The following is a 15,941-nucleotide window of genomic DNA, read 5'->3' on the forward strand; positions in this document are numbered from 1 at the left end:
ATGGTCCCACTCTTTCAAGTGCACAACGTGGGCCGTACGATGCTTACTAGCCTTTCGCGGGTAGTAAGCCAACCGTTAGTGTTCTTCGCAAGCAAATAACCCACACGATACTAGTATTGTGCTAGCATAAAGCAAGCAATAATGCATATAACAACAATTACTAGAAAAAAGGACAAGCAAACAAAGCAACAGCACAATTGAAGAAAATGTGATCATTTTATTCGGTCTCAATGGAGAGAACAGCAGATAGGTTTACAAGCATGCTATTAAAAGTTCTCACCTATGCTAGTGGTCTAGCCCAACAACTCGCCGACTAGCCACCCTCCTCTAAAAAGCTTATTTAGTCATTTTCATCCTGACAGGAATATACATCAAAATATGCAAGGAATCATAATGGCACTATTTCTTACAACATAAACTAGAAATCCAAGTAAGTGACCATGGGCTTGACTAATGACCTGGATGAATATGGCTTGGTAATTACAGTCAAAATACAAAATGCGGAGGTATGTGTAATTCTTACACATTGTGTACAGCAAGACCCATCTCCAACCCGAAAGCCAATCAGCACGAAGACCAACCAACCATGCCTACCGCCGAATTGGAGACAAGCCAACACCACTAAGCATGAAGAACACAACCGGTGGTCCAACCCATGGCCCCATAGGGTTACAGCATGGTGCTGCATGACGAGGCACCGAAGCATACCCCGCACAGACACCCACCTAGATCCCACCAAGGTTATGCCCCGGGCAACATTCGGAGAGACTTTTGCACGAGTGTAGTTGTCCTTCCTCCCCCATTTTGAGGATCGCCCCCGGAAATCACCAAGCAAGCATCCATGAAGAAGCATCACCCACAAATGCCACGCTATGCAACACCATGGCAATAGCCATACAAAGCAATGGATTGCACCTCACAAGTCCCCACATTTCGAGTTTCCCACACTGATAAGCCCATCGCCCCTTACTGGGTCATCGATGCTGGGGCCCACCCCACACCATTTTCCGTGCTTTACAAACCCCACTTGCCGACGAGACATGCCATTGTGCCCACACCCCTGCTGGATGGTGTGAGCAACGCTAGCAGGCCGGGGGGAAGGGGGGCTCGCTGGTGAAACAGGCAGGTACTACCCCCTTAAAAAGCTTATTTAGCCATTTTCTTTTTGGCAAGTTCAGATATCAATTTCAACGAGGGATCAAAATGGCATCTTTTTTACTCTAGACATCGAATTTTGATAAGATTTTTTGCAGTGATGCTTAGAAAAATGGGTACCACATTATGGAATTGGATTTATAGTTTTTTGAGGAACGAAAATTTTTTTATTATTTTTTAGTGGAACATTAAGAAAAATTCAAAAAAAAATGGAGGTTGGTTCTTTTAGTTGGGAATGCTTTTAAATGAGCAGTGTGATTTTTTGAAATGTTATATTGCACAGAAAACATGCAGATTTACTATGAAATGCATTCATGTGCGGGCGGCAAGGCATGCGATGGGTACAGCAAGGCATGCGATGGGCATGGCATGGCATAGGGATGCCCCAACAATGGACAATAGAAGGTGGCACATCTTGAGTCCACCTAGGGTAACCAAATGCATGGAGACTACCCCTATTGCCATCCTTGTTGCAGCCCACCCCATATAGGGGTCAAAGATGCAATGGGTGGCACTACTTGGCACACCCTAGGCAAGGGGGGTGGCACACCCCAGGCAAGGGGGTAGCACCACCTCGATTCAGCGTGGTGGTTCTCCTAGAAGCAAGGCAAGCGGATAAGCCTCAGTTTAGCATTGGTGGCATGGCTTGACACAACTTGGGCAAGGGTGGTGGCACCCCCCTAGGCAAGGGGGTGGTCGCACACAGTTGCAAACCATTGGTGGGCATGGCATGAGGCACGGTAGCACACCCTAGGCATGGCATGGGGCACAGTGTGCATGCACACGGCACAACCCGGGCACGGCATGGGGCAGGGTGTGCGCACACCTTGGACATGGCATGGGGCATGATGTACGCACACCTTGGGCATGGCATGGGGCACGGTGGCGCACCCTGTGATGAGAATTCACCGTCCCCACAGAACAGACAACCCGTTGGGGTGCGAATCCAAAACAAATGAAGACCGAGCCAATCATTAGAGCTCGAGCCAAGAGATGTTAAAACAACCTGACTGCCTTTATATAGGGAGTAATTAATTCTCAAAAAGGCTTGTCAATACTCGAAGATACAAAATATATTTTAAGCATCCAAGTGGTAGAAGCCGTTACGGACCGAGATAGCTGTTTTAGTGCAAATATGGACTCCGAGCAGCAAGGATTGGCTCGCCGAGGTAGGCCTTGGATCCAAAAAGAAGGGCAGTGCCCCGCTTCCAATTTGTGGAATAAGTAAAATAGCATTTCAATTTCACCGTTTCTGACTCCCACTTATACTACACCTCTCAAGTCATTACGCAAAGTCAGACTAGAGTCCAGCTCAACAGGGTCTTCTTTCCCTGCTGATTCTGCCAAGCCCATTCCCTTGGCTATGGTTCCATTGGATCGTAGACAGGAACAATGGAAATCTCGTTAATTAATTCATGCGCATCACTAATTAGATGACGAGGTATTTGGCTACCTTAAGAGAGTCATAGTTACTCCCGCCGTTTACTCGTGCTTGGTTGAATTTCTTCACTTTGGAATTCAGAGCACTGGGTAGAAACTGCATTGCATGAGCATCTGCAGGGACCATTGTAATGCATTGTTTTAATTAAACAGTTGGATTCCCCTTGTCCATACCAGCTCTGAGTCGACTGTTCAACTCCCCATGAAGGGCCCCTGAAGGGACCTGTTCCCAGTCAGCCCCCCAGCCGGCACACAAAGTAGCTCGAGCCATCCACCGACAGCCAACAGGTTCGGGACTGGGACCTCCGTGCCTAGCCTTTAGAGCCAATCCTTATCCTAAGGTTACAGATCCAGTTTTTCGACTTCCTTTGCCTACATTGTTCCATTGGCCAGAGGCTGTAGACCTTCGAGACCTGATGTGGTTATGAGTACAATCGGGCATGGGAAGCATTCGATCCTTTGAATTTTCAAAGGCTGACAACCGAGTATAGGTTGTGCGCTTCAGTGCCATCCATTTTCGATGCTAGTTAATTCGATAGGTGAGTTGTTACATACTCCTTAGCAAATTTTGACTTCCATGACCACCATCTTGTTGTCTTGATCGGTCAACACCCTTTGTGGGTTCTAGGTTAGCATGCATTTGGGCACTGTAACCCAACTTTTGGTTCATCCCGCATCACCAATTCTGCTTACCAAAAATGGCCCACTTCGAGCTCTCGAGTGCATGGTACGGCTCAATGAAGCAGCCGCATCGTCCTACCTATTTAAAGTTTGAGAATAGGTCGAGGGCGTTGCACCCTTGATGCCTTTAATCATTGGCTTTACCCGATAGAACTCGTCTGCGGGCTTCAGCTATCCTGAGGGAAACTTCTAAGGGAACCAACTGCTAGATGGTTCGATTAGTCTTTCACACCCATACCTAAGTCAGACAAACGATTTGCACATCAGTATCACTATGGGCCCCCACTAGAGTTTCCTCTGGCGTCGCCCCTCTTAGGCATAGTTCATGATCTTTCATGCTCTCACTCGAACCCTTCTTAGAAGATCAAGGAAGGTTGACGATGCAACCCGCATGGGGATCCCGCCATTCAGCTTCCTTACACTTTATGGGTTTACTAGCCTGTTGACTCGCACACATGTCAGACTCCTTGGTTCGTGTTTCAAGATGGGCCAACACCAGTAGCATGCAGGTGCTGAAGCATGCCGTGACGGCTCACACTATCCACCACGATCGTGACGACGACATCTCTGTGGGCATATCTATAGCCCGGGCTTAGGCCGTTGCTGCAATCACGCATCGGTCCACGCCCCGAGTCGATTGGCAAACTGGCTTTCACAATTCCACATCCGACCGAGGCCCATCGCTGGCCCACATCCGCTTCCCTCTCAAAAATTTCAAGCACTCTTTGACTCACTTTTCAAAGTCCTTTTCATTTTTTCCTCGTGGTACTTGTTTACTATCTGTCTCTTGCCCATATTTAGCCTTGGATGAAATTTACCGCCCGATTTAGGTTGCATTCCCAAACAACCCAACTTGTCGACAACGCCTCGTGGTGCGACAAGGTCCGAGCATGACAGGGCTCTCATCCTCCCCGGCGCCCCCTTCCAAGGGACTTGAGCTCTATCCACTGCTGAGGATGCTTCTTCATACTATAATTCGAACACCAAGGACGCTCGATTCTCAACCTAGGTTGTTTCCGATTCGCTCGTCATTACTAGGGGAATCCTTGTAAGTTTCTTTTCCTCCACTTATTGATATGCTTAAACTCAGCGGATAGCCTCACCTAACCTCGGGTCACATTGGAGATGCCGCACCGACGGCACATTAGGGTCTATGTAGGGTCGTGACAGCGATCCACACACATAGTGAGGAGCTTAGGGTTTGATAACCACCTATTGCTGTGGCACTTGTTGCCGATGACCTACATTTTGGCCAGCCACAGACCGTGGCACATAGAAGGCCAACATCTGCCCCATTTTCCCCTATACATAAAACAATTTAAAATGACATAGCCACTTACAGTACTGCAAATGCTCACTCCTACTTCCGTGGAGGACCGCCTCCAAACTCAACACGAGTGTCTTTAATATAATAATAAAATTTTCTTAGGCTCCAATAACTAAACCAAAGACATTTATGAACATTAAATGTCTTAAATTAATTTGTACAATTATAAATTATACAAATTGAACATTGACCGGTTCAGTTATACTACACACCCAAAGGCTAATCTTTCAAAATTGAACCTTCTAATGTGTCCTAATAATATCTAATTTCAATAATTCAACTCTAATTTTGTCCAATTTTATCCAAACACAGTTCGAATTTATCTGGTATTTAACTAATTGATCCAAAAATAGAAAAATTATCAAACCAACTCCAAAATTCACAAGCTTTATATCAATGGAAAGCCCAAGAGATAAGGAATGCAATGGTGTACTCACCTTGGACCAAGAGTGTAGTCGGTGGTTGGAAAACTTGTCACAATACTCGGCCAAACTCCACATTGATGCATCTCTTAAACGATGAGGAATCTTGGCAAACAAACCATGAAAATAGGTTCAGAGGGTCCAAAAATGGTGGGAAAGGTCTATGAGCTGGCCTGAAACAGCTGAAAAATGGCCCAACAATCGGAAAAGCCCAAACTACCGTCGTTGGCTTCAAACGGCCAATCCCGACACATTGGCGGCGGTTTGGCTTGAAATTTAGCCGGTGAGGTCGACCGGAGTGGGTAAGGAGGGTGTTCGGTGCATGCATAAGGAGGGTAGCTGAAATTGGACAAAACAACAATGACCCAGTTAGGTGTAAAATGGCTTCAAAACGACTCAGTTCGGATCCGTGGGTCTAAAGAGAAATTTCTCGGGTTTGGGGGACCAAATGGGTATTTTGAAACTTGTTTCCTCTTGGGCATGGTTTCCAATATTTATATAGGGCCTTAGGTCACTAACAGAAGAAAATCTGGGATTGGTTTGGACATTAATATAAAACTGATATTTCAAACTTTTTAAAATCATAACTTTTTATCCGTGACTCTAAATTTGGCGTGCCACTAGTTTATAAACTCATATTGATGAGCTCTACACAATGATACATCAATTAAACCAAAAATCTTAATTATAGAAAAAGTCAACTTTTCATCCACATACTGTTCCCTTGAGCAAACCTATATTATAGGATATTTTAATACAGGATGTTATAATGTGTGTTTGTAAAACCAAAAAGTGAATTGTTGAGAAATTTATTTATTTATTTATTGCTGAGAGAGAAATTAAAAGTTTTACTATTTATTTTTTACAAAATGATAAAATTTAATGAATATATAAGCTTAGCATTACAATATGCATTTTTTTGGGTCGAAAATTAAAATTGAAATAACATTGCTTTGACCACATATTCATTATTGAAAACAATTTTGATGATTTTATTATTATTATTTTATTTTTTCTAGGTGAAAATAGTTATTTTATACACCTACCATAGAAACAAGGGCGGTGAGAAAAAAGTAAATTAATAAATAAATAAAAGAAATAAGAATAAAAATGAAGAAATTAGATCGAACGAAAACACAGAGGAAACGGCTATGGCATCGAAACCTTCAACACCGCCATATCCAAGTGCTACGAGAATTTCTGACTCTCCTTGCTATCCTCAATATTCTGCTTCTCTCAAATGTAAGACTTCTTTACTAATCTGTCTCTCTTTGTGCCTACATCTTTGTTTCATAAATCAACCTTTAATCATCTCATAATGTTTTTTTTTTTTTTTTTTTTCTCTGTTTCATAAATCAACCTTTAATCATCTCGTAATGTTTTCTTTTCTTTTTTTTTTTTTTCAATTTTTACTGTAGAGTTTCAATTTTTTGTCTATGAATAGTATTAAAGATTGAAAATTTGGTTTTTTTAACACTGAAATAAGTACGCAGAGTAAAATTTCTGCAGAATTCTGACACACCCATTAGAAAATTTCCGAACTTTATGTGGAAATTTTGGAAATTTGGATGGAAAATTTTAGTTGAAGCCTAGTTTCAGTGTCAATTTTAGGAAAAAAAAGTTTGATGTTTTCAAGAGTGAAAAATTTTGGGTATGAGAAGAAAAAGGATTATTGAATTTTGGTTACTCTGTGGATGATTAAAAAGAAGATATTGTTCCTGATTGAACAAATTTTTTCTTTCTTAAGAGGTACTGCTAATTCAGTAACTCTGCCACACCACCTGGTTTTGAAAGCTCAAACCAAGTTAAAATTATCTGAGTCAGATGCAGACTGAGGAACGTGGCTTGTGATTGGAAGTGGGCATTGAAACTGTCATTTAGGTTATATGGGTGTGAGCAAAATGCAATTTTGTAGGCCTTCCGATGGCACTAGTTGCTCTGCTGCTACCATTTTGGCTTTGGGTTCTGTTCTGAACTATGACGAAGGGAGAGGGGGAGGAGGGGAGAGATTGTGCAAGCAATGGTGGTTGTGGAATAATTAATAGTTGGCTATTTTGAATTTTTGTGGCATGATTAATAATTAGTTATTTTGAATTTTCTTAACTTACGCTAACTATTCGGAGCCATTGCTAGATGCGCATTCAACGGTATTAATGTGTCATCGAGTTTGTGTGGATTTTGCATTTTATCAATACTTATTGGAGTTGTTGTTATGATTGAATTGTCATGTTTAGCTACAATCTTTTTGTAGTAACAAATACTCTCTTGCATTTTCTTTTTGTAGAGATCATAGCATGATAAATATATTTAACACTTTTTATTTTATTTTATTTTTTATTGTAAAGTATTATTTCTTTTCCTTAATCATTTGCAAATTTTGATGTGACCTTTCAATATGTCCAAATTGTTAGGGGCATATTCATGCTATATAAAAGGTTCTTTAATGAGTCATCAACTCTCTATTCCATTGCTTTTTATATTTTCTAGTGGATTCCAACTTTGGTGCTTTGTGTTATTTAACATGATTATAATTTCTTGGTGGGCATATGGTGTCTTAAATGTGAGCTGTTTAAACTTGTGTTGCTTTTTGACTTTTACTTATTGATTTAGCCACTTAAAAAGTGTATGGCCTAAAATTTCTGAACATTAATTTCCTGGGTAAATTTTGCAGGTCTAGAAGAATATCAATCAGACAAAAGCAAATGCCAAGAACACTTTGATATTTACAAGGAATGCAAGAAAAAGGAGGTAATTGTTTTTTCAAATATTTGAAACCCTATAGTTTTTTTTTTTTTTTTAATAGTACTATTACTGTTGAACATTATATTGTTGTACACTTCTATTAAATATTTTTTCTTTTATTATTATATAAGTTCCTTCTCGGTAGTTGATGGTTGATGCTGTTTCTCTGTTTTCATTATCACATCTAGAGGTTTTGATGTTGGGTTTAAAATGTTGTTGACAATTGATTTAGGTAAAATAAAGTATAAAATAATGCATTGTAAGAGTAGAAAATTAAATTTCTCTGCTTTGTACAAGTAATTTAATCAGATCATTGATAATTGTTTTGTTGGGTTTTGATCTAGTTTCTCAATTTTTCGATACCCATCTTTATCCAAATTGTGGGTAGGATCCTTTAAATTTCTTGCTGACCTGTCTATCTCTTTCCTTTTTTTCTATTATTTTTTCCACCATGATCATTCCAACCAACAAGACCACCAAGAAAACCCAAAACCGCCAGAAGATCGAAACCAAGAAGCTTGAAAACAAGAGCAACAAACAAGTCATCTTCTCGAAGCACCGTGCGGGTCTTTTCAAGAAAGCCGGCGAGCTCAGTGTCCTCTGCGATGCCGAGGTCGCCGCCATCGTCTTCTCTCCCAACAACAAGGTCTTCTGCTTCGGCATTCGAGCCCCGAGACCGTAATTCACCACTACTTTTACAGCACCACCACTAGTAGTAACACTAACACTTCTAATTCTTCGAAAGCGGCGGCGGCAGCGATGGCTTCGACCGCCGCTGCCGCAACCGGAAGAGAGTTGGTGCCGGTCGGAGAGTTCAACAGGGAGTATAGAGAAGCCATAAATGAGCTGGAGGTAGAGAAAAAGAGAGAAAAGGAGGTGAAACTTGCGTCGAAGAAAAGAAGGTGGCGTGGAGTGAGAGGTTCTGGTGGGAGGAAGAGACGGTCGACGGAATGAGATTGGAGGAGTTGGAGCAGTTCATGGCTGTTTTGAAGGAGATGAAAAGGAAGGTTGTGAATAGGACTGAAGAGTTGATGAAGAATAGTGATGCCGCTTCAAACGGTGCCGTTTTCGCTCCGCCACTGCAAGTTTCGGGTTTTCATGGAGGTGGTGGTGTTAATAATCAAGCTGGGTTTGGTGGAGATCATGATCTTGTTGTTGGTGGAGGAGAAGACGGTTCAAGTTGTTTTGGGTTTGGATTTGAAGTGGAGACTTTTGAATTTATTTTTTCTCTCTCTCTCTCTTTTTTTTTTTTTTTTTTTTTTTTTTTGGCCTTTTGTTGTATGTGAATGGCTGACTTTGGAAGACAATATTGTTTTTAGTTTTTTTTTTTTAATTAATTTGCTTTTTCGATGGGACATTTTTAGGTTTCGTTACATATGAATATAACGTTTTTTTTTTTTTTATGAATAAAGGCATTTTCAAAAAAAAAAAAATTTAATGCACTCTTTTTATGCTACTGTTTCTTTCTTTTATATATGCATGGTGGTTATGTAGATTGCAATTGAATTTTGAATATATAAGTTCTTAGATTCATTTGTAAGGTAAATTATGATATACAATCAAAATTATATTTTACCCCCTAAAAAAAAAAAATATGTAATTGCTGGCCTAATAAATATGTAAGATTTTTTTTTTTTTTTTTGACAAAAGAATGTTGAAATTACTAAATATTGCTTGTTACTTATGAGATGCCTTCCAAAAATGTTTGTACTCTTTTACAGAAGAGTTTTAGACCCTACAAAAGTTTAAAGTCCAAACTATATTAAAATGTAGTTTATAAAGATGCTCTTAGCAAATAATAAAGAAGCATAGTAAAAATTGATCCAAAGGGGATATTGTTTTCTTGGTAATTAAAAGGTTTGCAAAAGTTATACCTGAAGCCAAGTTACTAGGTTAAATAAATAAGTGTATATATATTTTAGCAAAAACAAATAAGTGTGTATATAAATATATATATATATATATATATATTATTGTAAGAGGAAAAAAAAAATCCGCTGATAGCTAAAATTAGAAGTTAGAAAAATTAAGAATTAATTGTGAACTATTTATGTGGAAGGACAAAAAAATTGTGAAGTATTTAAACAAATAATTTTTAATTTGTTCATAGTGGAATTAAAAAAATGATATTAATTCTGGTAATTAAAAGTGTATTAGAAGGAGATAAAATGGTCCAATTTTATTTCTTTTTTATTATATGTCAATTTTCTTTTGTTATTAATTTCTTTTTTAAAAAATTTTATAATTAATTGTCTGGTCAGTATTTGTAATTTAATTCCAATTTTCACTATGTGAATTTCTCCTCATATTGGAATAGCCAAATCATACAAACATAAAATAAATATATATCAAATTTTCATGGAAACACAAATAAAATTTGTTAAAAAAAGTAATTAAAATATGCAATCTCAATTGTTGTTTATAACTCAACTTATACAACTATATCATATATAACAAATTATAAGATGGACACTAAGTTTTCTTTTGTTGCTATATTTATGTCCTATGCCACTTCCTAAACGTCTTTTAAATGTTCTCTCTTTTCTTTTTTTTCTTATTTTCTTTTTTATTTTTGTTTTATTATTGTTACTTTTTTATTGTTTCACTCGTTATATTAATTTGGAACTACAAGTGAAATTGAAAAGGCAAAGACCTGCACGACCACTTCTTCTTCATCTTATATACTACAAAGCAAAAAATAGTATAAAATGTTTTAAATAATAAACCCAATAATGTGTTTTTTTTTTTTTCTGAAAAACCCAATAATGTTTTTACTCTAAGACAAGAAATACCTTATATAAAATAAAGGAATAATTTATTTTAAGAAAGTCAAACTTTATTTTATTATAAAAAAGAGAGTCAGAATTTATTTTGAGAAGTCATGTAGGAGTCTTTTTAATAATAAATTTCATTATTTGATTAAATAAAAACATTATAGGAATATATTTAAAAAAAATTAAATTATAGACATGTGAAAACATTATTTGTTAAATAAAATTTAAAATTATAGGATCTAAAAATTTGAAAATTAAAAATTTTATTGGAAAAGGAAAAAATTATGTTATAGTGAAAAAATAAAAAAATAAATAAATGATAAGACGAAGGTTTTTTAAATTCTAGGGTTTTACACAGTTTCGTCTTCCATAAGAATCGGAGGCTCTGTGTATTGTTAAGGTTTGGGCTTGGAACATGTATAGGGATCGTGGTGGGGGGTCTTCGAAATTGGAGATGGTCGGTGGTCCGCTCGATCTGAAGCGTATCAACGATGCTCTTGATAAGCACCTTGAGAAATCTTCGCCTTCGACATCCAGAGCTTTGAGTAGTAAGGACAAAGAGACTTTTTTCATACCGTCTACATCCACCGGTAAATCTCAGCTCGATCACTGCGACTCTCGCTCCGCCGCTGCCGCCGCCGTGTCTCTATGCAAGAATAAATGCTCCGATGGTTGGTCTAGTTTTTGCCCCGGTTCTTAAATTTTCTTATCTTTGTAATTTTGTTCTCTGTTTTTGTCACTGGGATTTCTGGATTGTGTCACATTCTTAGGAAATTTTTGAACTTTTATGAAGTAGATTTGGTAGATCCTGATTAGTTGGGTTTTCGGTTTAACTGGTTTTGGTTAATTTTTGGATGTTTAATCTGGCCTATGCTGTTGGGAATAAGCATTTCATATGGCGTTTGGGGACTAATTGACGGAGGAATGTTCCTATGTGGGATGGTTGTTTGTAGAATAATATAATGTTTTCAACTTCTTTTAAAAAAAAATAAAAATGATATGGGTATGGCAGTATTGGGCTCTTTCCTTTCATTATCTTATCTTCTTTGTATTTTCAAAAAAATAAAATAATAATAATCTTATCTTCTTTGTGTTTTAATCAGTATTTATGTCATTTGTTTGCAACAAATTGAGTGCTTGGAATGAGTTCGGTATATATTGTGTCTGTTCGTTTCAATTTCTGGTCTATGTGCTTGGAATGAGTTCGGTACATATGTGTCTGTTCGTTTCAATTTCTGATCTATGTTTGGTGTCTTATATGTGAGCTGTTTACACTTGTGTTGCTTTTTGAGTTTTGCTTATTGATTTAGTCACTTAAAGAGTGTATGGCCTACAATTTCTGAATATTAATTTTGCAGGTCTAGAAGAATATCAATCAGACAAAAGCAAATGCCAAGAACACTTTGATATTTACAAGGAATGCAAGAAAAAGAAGGTAATTGTTTTTTCAAATATTTGAAACCCTATAGTTTTTCTTATAGTATTATTACTGCTGAACATTGTATTGTTGTACACTTCTATTAAATATTTGTTCTTTTATTATTATATAAGTTCTTTCTTGGTAGTTGATGGTTGATGCTGTTTCTCTGTTTTCATTATAATATCTAGAGGTTTTGATGCTGGGTTTAAAATGTTGTTGATGATTGTTTTAGGTAAAATAAAGTATAAAATAATGCATTGTAAGAGTAGAAAATTAAATTTCTCTGCTTTGTAAAAGTAATTTAATCTGATCATTGATAATTGTGTTGTTCTTCTGATTAATATGAAATACCATAATGATTTATCGAGTTTCTCAATTTTTCGATACCCATCTTTATCCACATTGTGGGTAGGATCCTTTAAATTTTTTGCTGACCTATCTATCTCTTTCCTTTTCTATTATTTTTTCCATCATGATCGTTCCAACCAACAAGACCATCAAGAAAACCCAAGGCCGCCGGAAGATTGAAATCAAGGAGCTTGAAAACAAGAGCAACAAACAAGTTACTTTCTCGAAGCGCCGTGCGGGTCTTTTCAAGAAAGCTGGCGAGCTGAGTGTCCTTTGCGGTGCTGAGGTCGCCGTCATCGTCTTCTCTCCCAAGAGCAACGTCTTCTGCTTTGGCCACCCGAGTCCCGAGACCGTAATTCACCGCTACATTTACAGCACCACCACTAGTAGTAACATTAACACTTTTAATTCTTCGGAGGTGGCGGTGGCGGCATCGGCTGCCGCTGCCGCAGCCGGAAGAGAGGTGGTGCCAGTGGAAGAGTTCAACAGGGAATATAGAGAAGCCATGAAAGAGTTGGAGGTAGAGAAGAAGAGAGCGGAGGAGGTGAAACTTGCAGCCGTAGAAAAGAAGGCGGCGTGGAGTGGGAGGTTCTGGTGGGAGGAAGAGACGATCGATGGGATGAAGTTGGAGGAGTCGGAGCAGTTCATGGCTGCTTTGATGGAGATGAGAAGGAAAGTTGTGAATAGGATTGAAGAGTTGAAGAAGAATAGTGATGCCGCTCTGCCGTTGTCGGTTTCGGATTTTCATGGAGGTAGTGGTATTAATAATCATGGTGGGTTTGATGGAGATCTTAGTCTTGTTGGTGGTAGTGGTGGAGGAGAAGATGGATCAAGTTGTTTTGGGTTTGGGTTTGAAGGTGGAGATTTTTGATTTTTTTTTTTTTTTTTTTTTTTTGATGCCTTTTGGTGAATATGCATGGCTGATTTTGGAAGATAATATTGTTTTTAGTTTTTTTTTTTTAATTAATTTCTTTTTTCGATGGGATATTTTTAGGTTTTGTTCCATATGAATAGAAATTTATTTTATGAATAAAGGTATTTTTAGAAAAAAAAAATTTAATGCACTCTTTTTATGCTACTGTTGCTTTCTTTTATATATGCATGGTGGTTATGTAGATTGCAATTGAATTTTGACTATATAAGTTTTTAGATTCATTTGTAAGGTGAATTATGATATACGATCAGAATTATATTTGATCTAGAAAAAGAAAAAAATATATATATGCAATGGCTGACCTAATAAATATATAAGATTTTTTTTTGTTTTTTTTTTGACAAAAGAATGTTAGAATTACTTAATATTGCTTGTTACGTACGAGTTTGACTTGATTATTGATGATTTGTTTGACTGAATTCAATTTTATATAATAATATATGTGGCAGGTTTGTTATTGAAAACTTGCTATTTGAAGGTGTGGTTTATTGAGGCAGACAATATATTTGTTTTTGTGTTTGCAGGGGTTTACAGCCCATCCAACATCTCTTTGATATTTGTTCCTCTGCAACCTAATCAGAATTGCTCAGAGCTGTGTTTGGTTGAACTGCAATTTTGATTTCATATAACCCACAGACTGTTCTTAATTTCTTTATTTCCAACCTTTGAATACAGGGTGTGTTAATTAAAAGATTGCATATTTGTGTGTTTGGTTGGTCCATATAATTAATTTATATAAAATATTTGCATACAATTAACAATTTATATATGTAAAAATTCGCTTATTCAAGATTTAAAAAAAAAAAAATTTGTGCAGACTATCATAGAGCGGTAATAGACTAGACATACACGATCTAATAATAGGATGATTTTGGACAAATCTTGAATAAGAGACTCAAGTTATATCCATCCAACATAGTTTTGATGTTTTAGCTTTCAAATAAACCTATCAACCTTTTTCTATTATTTTGTTTTTTTTTTTTTCTCTTCAATGTCCACCGTTACACTTTATCTTCCTTGAATTCCAAGTTATTGAAAAATGATGAATATATATATTATGGATCTATTAGATAACTCATGAATAGTTTTATTCAACAAATACAATAAAATCGACCAGGCATGTACCGATCATATATGTATATATATATATATATATATACAAATATCGTAACAAATTTTACTTAGTGCATATAACTAATTTTCTATATATATATATATATATATATATATATATTCCATAAAAAAGTTATTTAAAGTGCATATAATTAATTTTCAGATAGATATAGTTTAAAATATAATGTGGAGAATTTCTTTTTTAAATTTGGGTATCAAAGTAAAAAATTTGGAACAATTTGGAAAGACAAAGTACATCTAACATTGTACTTTTTAAATAGAATTAACTAAAATGGTTAGCTATACACTTTTTACACAAAAAGATTTTTTAATTTACATACCCAATCCACCCTAAAGTCAAACTGATTACACAAACTTCCATATCACATAAACCTAAGTATTAATTTCTTTCTTCAACATGTTATGAGCTTAAGAAATTGAATTAACATACAATTAAACAACTAATAAAACTTTTGCCGATTGGATGGTTTCTCCCATCACAACCACTTCATTAATTTTAATAATTTCTTTTAAAGAATATATTATATATGCATGTGATGCGATGAGATGCTTGATTAGATTCTCTTTTTACCCCAAACCAAAGTATATATATGTAATTTTTCTATAATGCACCTCATCATCAACCTTATGTTGGCATATGCATCTAAGTCGAACCAACTATTAGCACAAATAGGTCTTCAACATAACTTGATAATTATATCATCAATTATAGAAGATATTATATATATATATATATATGTATATATATATAAATTATTGTCGTTAATAATATATATTATATATAAAATTTTATTATCATGAATATTGATATGCATATTGTATGTAAATCATAACCAAATTATATGTAATATTAAAATAATATATATATATATATATACATAAAACTCTGTAAATTATATGTAACTTGATTTGATCCGTATTATAATGTACAAATCAAGGTATGTGTTAACGAGATTGTAAAAAAAAAATATATATATATATATATATAAATATAATTTTTTTAAATTCAAATTATTGTTAATTAGGTTCTAACTATCACACAACATCATGAGTTAGACAAAATTAATTCATGTCTATATAATATATAAAAAAAGAAACATATGACACCACATGTCAGCATATCCTTTTTTCAAATTCATTCCAAAAACATCTTTTTTTATTTTTATTTTATATATTATTTATTCATTTATTATCTTATCTTTTATGGTTATAATTAAATATGTATAAAATCAATTTTTATTATAACTATCAAAAAATTTAAAAAAATGACATGGTAATAATTTTGAAAAAAAATTTAAAATAAACAAAATATTTGATTTTATTTTATTTACTATATAAGTCAAATACGTAAAATATTTGCACATATATATATATATATCGTTTCCTTAATTAAATATATTTTAAATATTTTTACATATACAAATATAGTTATATGAAAATTAATAAAGATATCTTTTTATTTGAATATAAAAATATAATATCATAAATAAAAATTGTTAAATATAGCAAAATAAAATTTATTTTCAAAGCAAATTATTTGATCTTATTTTATTACAAATTAATA

General features: G+C 35.5%; 2 protein-coding genes across 2 annotated transcripts; both read left to right on the plus strand.

Annotated features, from left to right (window-relative positions):
- The first annotated feature begins 6,123 nt into the window (after nucleotides 1-6,123).
- LOC107423906 (agamous-like MADS-box protein AGL61) lies at nucleotides 6,124-9,124 on the plus strand. The gene is made up of 3 exons (XM_048470493.2): nucleotides 6,124-6,267; nucleotides 7,697-7,773; nucleotides 8,240-9,124. Exons 1-3 carry the CDS (start codon nucleotides 6,177-6,179, stop codon nucleotides 8,447-8,449), a joined length of 378 nt encoding a protein of 125 aa, XP_048326450.1. The 5' UTR covers nucleotides 6,124-6,176; the 3' UTR covers nucleotides 8,450-9,124.
- Nucleotides 9,125-10,820: 1,696 nt separating this feature from the next.
- On the plus strand, nucleotides 10,821-13,997 carry LOC107423838 (agamous-like MADS-box protein AGL28). The gene is made up of 4 exons (XM_048467495.2): nucleotides 10,821-11,212; nucleotides 11,900-11,976; nucleotides 12,455-13,166; nucleotides 13,768-13,997. The coding sequence occupies exons 1-4, from the start codon at nucleotides 10,957-10,959 to the stop codon at nucleotides 13,860-13,862; spliced, it is 1,140 nt and encodes a 379-aa protein (XP_048323452.2). The 5' UTR covers nucleotides 10,821-10,956; the 3' UTR covers nucleotides 13,863-13,997.
- Nucleotides 13,998-15,941: the final 1,944 nt, after the last annotated feature.

The sequence above is a fragment of the Ziziphus jujuba genome, chromosome 1, assembly GCF_031755915.1.
Source record: "Ziziphus jujuba cultivar Dongzao chromosome 1, ASM3175591v1".
Taxonomy (NCBI): Eukaryota; Viridiplantae; Streptophyta; class Magnoliopsida; order Rosales; family Rhamnaceae; genus Ziziphus; species Ziziphus jujuba.

Coding starts and splice junctions, on each gene's coding strand:
- LOC107423906 (XM_048470493.2), top strand. CDS start 6,177: ATGGCATCGAAACCTTCAACACCGCCATATCCAAGTGCTACGAGAATT. Junction 6,268..7,696: donor ATATTCTGCTTCTCTCAAAT/GTAAGACTTCTT, acceptor TAAATTTTGCAG/GTCTAGAAGAATATCAATCA. Junction 7,774..8,239: donor AGGAATGCAAGAAAAAGGAG/GTAATTGTTTTT, acceptor CCAACCAACAAG/ACCACCAAGAAAACCCAAAA.
- LOC107423838 (XM_048467495.2), top strand. CDS start 10,957: ATGTATAGGGATCGTGGTGGGGGGTCTTCGAAATTGGAGATGGTCGGT. Junction 11,977..12,454: donor AGGAATGCAAGAAAAAGAAG/GTAATTGTTTTT, acceptor CCAACCAACAAG/ACCATCAAGAAAACCCAAGG. Junction 13,167..13,767: donor TTTTGGGTTTGGGTTTGAAG/GTGGAGATTTTT, acceptor TTGTGTTTGCAG/GGGTTTACAGCCCATCCAAC.